The 9,790-nt window shown below is 37.7% G+C and overlaps 2 protein-coding genes across 2 annotated transcripts; both read left to right on the top strand.

The window, feature by feature from the left end:
* The first annotated feature begins 2,654 nt into the window (after nt 1–2,654).
* LOC120280414 lies at nt 2,655–5,499 on the top strand. Its single transcript, XM_039287260.1, has 6 exons — nt 2,655–2,813; nt 2,886–2,953; nt 3,259–3,394; nt 3,499–4,152; nt 4,788–4,971; nt 5,218–5,499. Exons 1-6 carry the CDS (start codon nt 2,787–2,789, stop codon nt 5,241–5,243), a joined length of 1,095 nt encoding a protein of 364 aa, XP_039143194.1. The 5' UTR covers nt 2,655–2,786; the 3' UTR covers nt 5,244–5,499.
* A 1,212-nt stretch (nt 5,500–6,711) lies between these two features.
* On the top strand, nt 6,712–9,188 carry LOC120280412 (pentatricopeptide repeat-containing protein At2g36240-like). The gene is given in 3 exon segments (XM_039287259.1): nt 6,712–6,794; nt 7,527–8,804; nt 8,807–9,188. Coding segments are annotated over 2 exon segments (1,431 nt in total). The 5' UTR covers nt 6,712–6,794; nt 7,527–7,538; the 3' UTR covers nt 8,972–9,188.
* Nucleotides 9,189–9,790: the final 602 nt, after the last annotated feature.

The following is a 9,790-nucleotide window of genomic DNA, read 5'->3' as shown; positions in this document are numbered from 1 at the left end:
CATGGGGAGACATGGTTGGCAAATTTCTCATGAGATACTTTCCTCCTAGCAAAACGGCTAAGCTGAGCAAGATATCTCCAAAATTCAGTCAAAAGAAGTTAGAAACATTGTTTAAAGCTTATGAGAAATTTAAGTACCTTTTGAGAATGTGTCCCCCATCAGGGTTTCGTTTCATGGATGCATGTTTAGATTCTCTACAACGGGTTAAATTATCTGACCCATCAGTTATAGATGCGATAGCCGGTGGTTCTTTGAGTAATAAGTATCCCGATAAGGCAAACTAATTATTTGAGCACATGGTAAGAAATAAGCCTCATTAGGCACCAAAGGCTAAAGCATCTAGAGTCACCGAAATTCATAAAGTGGATGCAACCACAGCCTTCAAAGCAAAGGAAGTTTGATCTCCTCATAGCCAAGAAAGCAAATTCAAGTTCAAAATCAGTCATGTCATGTGAAATATGCGGAAGGGAACATACTATTTCTCAATGCCCTATTGTGGGGACATCGATTGCTCCTATAGAGCAAGTGGATTTTGTGAGAAGTGGACCAAAGCCTTAAGGCAATCCCTATAGTGCTACATACAATCCATGGTGAAGAAACCACCCAAACTTTGCATGGGATGGTCAGGGCCAACAAGGGCAACAACAACCACCACATCTTCCTAGATTTCAATTTTAACCATCACCACCCAAAGCCAGGAAATACTTCACTGTAGAGGTGTTGGCAGGGTTCGTGGTTAGCACAGATGCCAAGTTTGATGCAGTGAATGCCACTCTGAGGAATGCCCAAGCCTAATTCAAAACCTTGAAAATCAAGTTAGCTAATTGGCTAAAGCGAATTTTGAACGACCACATGGTAATCTCCCAAACAACACCATGCCTAATTGAAGAGAGCAACTTAAGGCTATCACTTTGAGGAATGGTAGAGAAGTTGAGGTTTGCCCCCAAAAAAGGCTAAGTGTGAAGAAAATCAAACATGTTACCGGAGATGCAATCTCGGAAGATGAGGTTGTCACTGAGGATAACAACAACAAAAAGAAAGAAGTCCAACAATCTCAACCACCACTAATGCGGGAATATCAATGCCAAATCCCATACCCGGAAAGATTAAGGAAAGACAAGAGGATGCTCAATTCAAGAAATTATTGGATATTCCCAAGCAACTTCACAGCAACTTGCCACTTGTGGAAGCCTTCTCTCAAATGCCCAAGTATGCCAAATTTATAAAAGAGTTGCTTATCAACAAGCATAAGTTAGAAGAAGTGTCTACTCACTTTGGATAAAAGTTGTTTGGTTATCCTCCAAAGCAAGTTGCCAAGAAAGATTAAGCATCCCGGTGGGTTGATTGTTAAATGCAAGATTGGGGACTCGATTGTAGAGAAGACCTTAGCCAATTCCAGGGCAAGCGTTAATGTCATGCCCTACAAGCTTTTATTAAAATTGGCGCTATAAGAGTTGAAGCTGACATGTATGACTTTACAAGTCACCAATCGGTTTCTGTGGTGTCCTTGGGGCATTGTGAATGATGTGTTGATAAAGGTTGTAGGTCTTGTCTTCCTAGACGATTTTGTGATTTTAGGTGTAAATGAGGATGCGGAAGTCCCCATCATTTTGAGACGCCCATTCCTAACCTCTTCCCGTGTTCTCTTAAGACTTTAAGATGGGAAGATGACAGTATAAGCTAGTGATGAAGAAGCAATATTTAAGCTCTTGAAAGCAATGAAACACCCAATAAAAGCATAATGACACCTCCTATTCTATTGATGATATAGACTTGCATTTTTGTGATTGTGTGCAGGAGGTATTGGCGTTTAATAACTAATTTATTTATGATTATTTTTTTTATTTTTTTTAGAATTTTTAATAATAATTTAATAGTTTTTAATATTTTAATATTATTGTAATAATATTTAATGCCACATCAACTTCTCTAATGAAAAGCCTAACTAAACGGTAGGGGAGTGATCAACTGTTTTTCAAAACGAATAATAGAACACCCTCTTAAGACAAAAATATATTGTAGAGACAAAAGATATTATATCCATATAAAAAAATATATTTTTTTCAAGTGTTTATTAATATTTTAATTTTTTAACATTAATCATTAAAATATATTTATTTAAATAATTAAAATCTTTTAAAATATATTTATAAGATGTTATAAGTTGTTTATCCACTTTTATAAAAAAAATATATTAATTATAAGTAATTTATTACTAACCAAAAATAGTTTTGAAGCTTGACGACAAGCACATGATTTTTTTTATATCATCATATTATTATTATTATTATTAATTTATTTATTTATTTATTTATTTTTAACTTTAAAAACACATTTTTAAAAAAATAAATAATCTAAATGGCTATGTTTATCACTCAATTTTAAAAAATTATGATTTACTCCTCTATTTTTAATTTTTATTATGATTTGGTCATCCGAATATATAGCAATCACATGTGACAGTGACTAAATCGTAATAAAAATTAAAAATAAAAGATTAAATCATAATTTTTAAAGTTAGATGATCGAAATAGAAATACAGAAGGTAAAGACGTTATTTAAAATTAAAAATCTGAGATCTCACAACCGCAACGGTCCTAGTTTTCTCTTCTTCTTTTTTTTTTAATACCTTTATTTTTCTATTTTTTTTATTTTTTTATTTTTTTATGTGACGTTTTTTTTCTCTACTTTGAAACCCTAGAATTATTCTACTTCTTAGATCGATGCCCGAATTAATGGCGGATCGTCCACACATGTCTTGTTTTCTCTGAAATCTTGATCATTTTATGGCCCGAGTTTTGTTCATCTTCGATGTATAGCATTCTTCTACTGCTCAAATTCTTCTAGGATTGGTGCTTTAAATTGAGTGGTATCTCATGGCGCAGAGCTTCGGCAGATGGGAGTCGGATCCGTTGTTCTCGGCGGCCGAAGTTGTGCAAGATTCGGCCGACAGGTTCCGTGTTCAATGCCTAGTTCATTTGATTAAATCTATCTATTTTGTTTGCTATTATGGTTTTTTTTATAGAATTTAAGATGGAATTCTTTGGTTGTTGTTTCGAATTGCTTTGCATATAATCTTTTGTTGGTTTTTCGTCTTTGATGTATATTTCCTGCATGAATTGGCTCATTTCTTGATTGATATGTGACATAGTGATGATAAAGGAGCTGTCTTTCTTTTGATTTCACCATCGTTGAGGTTATCGTTTTCTTCGTGTATGTATGCCTCGGAAATCATCTAACATAATTTGAATTATCCAGGATGGAGTCAGTTTTCCGGATGCTGTTGCATGAACAGAAGCTTGTTCAAGGGGAGTCTTCAGATAGCAAGCTCCTTGGTCAGATCCAGTATCACAGGAGAGACCTTCTGACTGCTCTTGAGACGACAAAATGGCAGGTAAGAAGCACTCACAATTTGTCTGTGTTATCTGCTTTTATATTTATGATCTGTAAAAATGTTAATTTTATGGAATTTAGTTGGATTGCCATCCTTGTGATTAGTTGGAGGACTTTGAGAGGGCTGTAAATTTTGCTGCTTCATCTGATAAATCCAACTCAAGGCAAAATGCAATAGTAAAGCATAGAGAGTTTATTAGAGCAATAAGAGAACAGAGTGCGCAAGTGGAGAGAGGTCTAGCTTCATCAACAACGGATTTTGACAGAAATTCACAATGGGCAGCCTTAAATGAACAAGACAGAGATGGGTTAGCATCATTTCTTTCTGGAGGTGATTCCAATGACTGTCATGCACACTATGAGCGTGGGAATAGCAGCATTATGAGAAGGTTCCTTGATTCAAACTTGGAAAGTGATGAAATTGTTGAGGTCAAAGTTGAAGAAGGTGATAATCCTGAAAAATATGGTTTAGGAGCGCGGACACTCTGCCAGGATTCAGAGGTAGAGCAAGGAGAATCAAATACTTCCTTTACAGATTATGATTTGGAAAATGGCGAATCAGGTAGTAAATGCTATGCTTATAGTAGTAGGTTCAGAAGGATGCCTATTTGGAGGTTCTTTAGAAACTTTCAGCTTGCTAATACGGGTAAAAGGAGCTTTGCAAAGAGAAGAAAAGATGGGGAAATCACCGACGATGTGCTTGCCGATACTGGAGGAGGGATGTTATCCTCAGCTTTTAACATATCTCCAGCTAAGCAGGTATTTTTTTTTTTAATCTTCCATTTGGTATAGCTACAAAATGAGATAGTTGGAGCTTTCAAACAATGCTTGATTCTAGTAAAGGGAAGTCATCTTCCAATTTTCGCATTTGGATAGCTATCTGCTGTTCCCTATGGTCTGCCTGTGTGTAATAACTTAGATGACAAAATATTTTTCTTTTTCTTTGGGTCTGCCTATTTCATGTAACCCAAGCCTTTTACTGTTGGCCCATCTATTTAATTCAAATGCTTAAAAGGTTGTACTTTATTTTGACAGTATCATATTTTTAGGCTTTTTTTTTTCTTATCATTTGGTGGTTGATGTCACATAAATTGATCTTGTTGTATCAAAAGTTCACTTTGCTCAGGAAACTGTTTCATTTGTTATTTATGAGTCTAATATTATTTTACATATGATGTGCATAAAAGTAGCATGGCTGTTTACTTCTAACCTAGTTCTTGTGTAAACGGCCATCAATGCCTGAACTGGCAAATGATGTATTTGACTTGGGCTTATACTAAAAAATTCACATTATTATATTTTGCTGTTAAATACATGATGCGGCAGTTGTTTAATGTGTGCTATAACTGCTGTTGGTTTTCTATCCACTCTGATTTCTTGGTAAATGATTGCAGGATAAATATGCTGGTTCACATCTTGGGATTTTCCCAATATCAAACAATCTGCAATTCATACATTCACATAGGTGGTGGGTAGAGGCTTTCCGGAGGAGGGTTCAAAGAACTCGGTATGATATGCTACACTACTGGCGTCCCACTCGATTATTATCAGCAATACTGATTACACTGGCTGTTTTAGGTAAGAAAGCACTTCCATTTGTATATGTTTGAAGTCCACTTCTTGTTCATTCTCTTTCAGAATTCATGTCAAGATCATAAGGCCTATGAATAGATAAATATGGATAGATCTTTCTTTCATGAACTGGTTTTTAAATCAATCATATACTTAAATGAACGCATGCATACATATTGCTGAAAATATTCTCTTTCATGAACTGGTTTTGCTTTTATGCATCATCTGAACAGCTTACTGTTTCCAATTCAGGCTTCTTGAAATTTTATATCATGTGAAGCACATGGCTAAACCCTTTTCATTAAATTTTGTTCTTATTCTGGCCATGGGAGCTGCTTCATGGTGTTTCATCATTTCGGCAAACAATCCAATCAAAGAATCCTAGTTAAAGTTGAGCAACTCCTCTTCCCTGAACAATTATAGATACCGATGTTTGTATTACTGTTGATATTTGCGAATTGTAATTTTCTTGAGACCAAAGTGTAATGATGTGCCCAGTTATGTGAATGAAGTTGTTCTACGTGGTTTCTGCAACATAATTTGGTCTGCAGGATCTCATTTTCCACACTGAATACACTGTAAATAAATGGCTGGTAAACAACAGGTTTTGGGTGCTTAACTGGATATTTCATTCTCTGATGGCTATCATTTTTTTTTTGGTTGAATATTTTGTTGCATTGTGCTTACCAATCGAAGTGAGTTTGAATTTATGCATTAATCTTTATTTATTTATTTTTTTAAAAGAAATATGTACATGAACCCTACCCTGTCTTTTTTGGGTCGAGGTTGTTGTTATGAACTTTTATTAATAGTAAGTGGTTTATCTATCTTTTAAATATATATATATATATATATATATATGAACCCTACCGGAGTATTAATTTTGTTTATGTGACTAATACGTTACACAAGATAAATATTTGTTTTTTTAATAAATATTTTGTAGATGTGTTGTTCATGCAGGTGATTAAATAGGGTTAGACCAAGAGACTCACGTGGCAATAAAGTCTAAGATTAATAACTTAAATAAATATCATTACCATGAAACTTAGCCATTAGATGTTCTAAACTAGAGGTGGGCACGGGCCATCCGGCAACCCTGCCTGTGCCCAGCCCGGAACTGACACACCGGGTCACTGACCTGGCGGGCCGGGCTAACAACCCGTAACCGGCCTGTCTCCATGACAGGCTGATTACGATTGGGCTTGTCCTAACCTGTGGCCCGGTAGGTTGGCCCGTCGGGTTGACCGAACGGGCCAAACCCGGCTTAGAATCGGGTTGCAACCTGGCTCGGCCAGTCGAGCCCAACCCGCCGGGTCAATATGGAAGCCGGGTCGGTTTCGGGTCCGGTTTCTTGTGACCCGGACTCGCTAGGTTTAACGGGCCAGTCCGGGTCTGTGGGTCGGTGAATCACAACCCAGTGGGTCAGGCCTATTAATCGGCCCGTGCCCACCTCTATTCTAAACCGAAAGAGAAATGGAAACTTTTGATCATAGAACTCAAGTGCAGGACGACGACCCCTCTTGATCCTGGCCGCACAACTGCACAAGCTAACTTTTAAAAGCTTGAATTTAATAATAAACTTTAAAAAATAACCAAAGAACAATGTTCCAGGTAATGGAAAAGTAGGTATTGTGTAATTTGGCAAAAAAACCAAGGGTTTTTTTTTTTTTATAACTCGGGTCATGGCCTGGCCCCACCTCGATTGTATAAATTTAAATTGCACCCGTGTTTCAGCTCTTCTCTAGGGTTCACGCACGCTTGACAACGTTCTCTTCAGGAAAGGGTTTTTCTAGAGATCGCTCTCGTCTTTCTCTCTTTTTTTCTCTGTGAGGCATCCACTATGAATTTTTTGTTCTTGGTTCGAATTGTTTGATAGATGCTCCCATTTGTTCTCTTTTTAAATATCTCGCTGTTTGATTAATTTGGTTGTAGAAATTTGGAGGATGTTGTGATTTTTTCAGATCTCTGAGGAAGTCACGTCTTTTAACTACTAATTCTTGTTCTGTGATGCATAGTATTTATAGAAAGTGCTCATCTTGCGTGCTATGGTGGTCGCCAGTTTATTTGTATTCAAGATTTCTTTTTGTTCATGTTTGTGTTCTGCTTGTGACCTTAGTGATGATTTGAGGAGAAATAATGTTTTATTGATAATAAGTTTGTTATTTTACCCTTAAAATGGAGAGTTTTAAACTGCTGTATGATAATGATAATGCTTGTTTGAATTATTTGTTTGAAATTTTTATACTAAACTTCATTAGGGAGCTATGGTGCATGATTATTTCTATTGTGGAAGAAGTTATTGCCTTTGTTGAAGGAGCTTCCGAGTGGAGGGCTGGGAGCCAAGCGCTTGCCTTTCTCATTAAGCTCCAAATAATGAATTGGCCTTTACAAGGGGCAAAGTTTCTCTTTGACTTTGTTTCTTTGCCTGATCAACGAGGCATATATCAATTCCTGATACTTCTTAGTTCAAGAATTTACCTTTCTTGTTATTGTAGATGATATAATTGATTGGCTTTCAGTTGATTCTAAGTTGGTTTTTGGTATTTTTTGAGCTTCAGGTATCAATCACAATGTTGACTCTCACCTTGCCTTGTGCTTGCTTGCCAAAGAGAAGCATCAGAACCTTGAGCAGCAGCGCTAAGGAGCTCCTCCGATCATCATCATCTAAGACACCTCTCTCGGAACCACCTCCCGACGCGCTCCCGACCCAATCCCTCTCCCCAGCTCCGCCTGCCCATTTCGCCCAATTCCTCAAGACTCACGCCCAAGCATCCCCTTCCTCCCTCCTCCGCCGCATCCTCCACCACCCCCGCCTTCGCCCTTACGACCTCCACCTCTTCAACCCCTCCTCCTCCTCTTCTTCCTTTTCTCTCGATCACTCCACCTATGAACTCATGGCCCGCTCCCTCGCCGCCTCCAACCGCCTCGACTCCCTCCTCCTCCTCCTTCGCCACCCTTGCCCTTGCTCAGACTCTGGCATCTTCTCCTGCTCCCGCGCCGAACCCATCTTCCGCCTCTCCCTCCTCGCCCTTCTCCGCGCCTCCCGCCTCAACGACGCCGAGTCCCTCTTCCATACTCTCAAGAAATCCCTCGACTCCTCCCGACCACCTGCTGACCTCTACAACATCCTCATCAACGGCTTCTCCAAACACAGCCTCTACGACAAAGCCCTCCAATGGTACCACACCATGCTCAAGGATCGCGTCAAGCCGGATACATACACATTTAACATCTTAATCAGCTGCTGCTGCCGGACGCGCAGTTTCGACAATGCTCTGACATGGTTCAAGGCCATGAGAGCCCAAGGCTGTGACCCAAATGTGGTGACTTTCAACACTCTCATCTCAGGATTCTTCAAAGAGAAAAGATACAAAGAAGGCATTGGAGTTGCGCGCGAGATACTCGACCTTGGTCACAGCTTCTCAGTCGCTACCTGCGAGATCTTGGTGAAGGGATTATGCGGCGAAGGAAAAGAGGAAGAAGCTTGCGAGCTCATGAAGGAGTTCGTGAAGAGAGGAGCAGTGCCGGATGGGTTCGAATGGTTGGAGTTGATCGAGAGGTTATGCAGGAAGGACAAAGCGGGGATTGCGCTGAAGGTGTTTGATGAAATGTGGGAGAGAGGTAGAGGGGTGAGTGCGGTGGCGTGCAGCGCATTGATGGAAGGGTTGAGGAGTGTGGGGAGGAACGAGGAGGCGTGTGGGGTGATGGAGAGGATGATGGAGAAGGGGATGGTGCCGGATTTGGTTACTTGTAACTGTGTTTTGGAAGGGCTTTGTGATGCTGGGAAGACAAAGGATGCGAATAGGTTGAGAGTGTTGGCGATGAGGAAGGGGTTGGGAAACCTGATGGTGTGACCTTTAGCATATTGATTAGAGGGTTTTCTAGAGAAGGGATGAGGAGAGAAGGGGAGGAGCTTGTGAATGAGATGTTGGATGCTGGCTTTATTGGGAATATTGCTGGTTATAATCAGTTGATGAAGTGGCTGCAAAATGGAGGAAGATAGTTGTGAGAATTTATTAATGATTAAGTTGTTTATTTTTTATTTATTATTCATAAAAAATATATTATTTGTAATAATTTATAATTTCTTTTTATTCATTGTCGGTGTTTGTCATTATCATTGACTCAGACATGATGGGCAGTTGGCCATCTGAGTTCAGTTTTCTCGGTGAACTCTCCCACCGATAGTATGTCCTTTGTTCTCTCCGAATTATTCAACAATTTTGTAAATTTTTGAAACTGATCTATTTTCATTGAAAAAGTATGTTGAACTCACAAAATTGGAATCAATTATGAATTTGGAAAAAAAAAAACATTTTTTAGATGTAATCAACAAGCTTCATCTCATCTCCAGTATGCTCTAACGTTTATTTTTATTAAAAAAAGTGTTTTTCAAAGGAGAAAAAATCTCTTGAATTTGGTCTTTGGATAAAAGCAAATTGTGATTTTTCTCTTTTAATATGAGATGCTATTAAAATAGGACTATATAATAATCTTTGTTTTTGTTGATTTTTTTGGTTAATAATGAATTAATTTAATTTAGAGGAAATATTTTAACTTTAAAATTTTTTTTACTGAATTTGGATTTGAATTATCAAAATTCATTAAATCATTCACACTTATCCAAATCAAAATTGTGTATAAATTATAAAATATATACTATTTTAATGTATATAATGATGTATATATGTATTAATACCAATTATTATTATGTAATATAATATGAGATTATACATTGTAACATTAATAATAGATAAATACAAAATATTATAAATCAATAAGAGATTGACCATAATAAGATATTTATCTATTTTTATTTCTC

The sequence above is a fragment of the Dioscorea cayenensis genome, chromosome 17 (assembly GCF_009730915.1).
Source record: "Dioscorea cayenensis subsp. rotundata cultivar TDr96_F1 chromosome 17, TDr96_F1_v2_PseudoChromosome.rev07_lg8_w22 25.fasta, whole genome shotgun sequence".
NCBI classification, from domain to species: Eukaryota; Viridiplantae; Streptophyta; class Magnoliopsida; order Dioscoreales; family Dioscoreaceae; genus Dioscorea; species Dioscorea cayenensis.
This window is presented reverse-complemented; position numbering and strand designations above follow the sequence as displayed.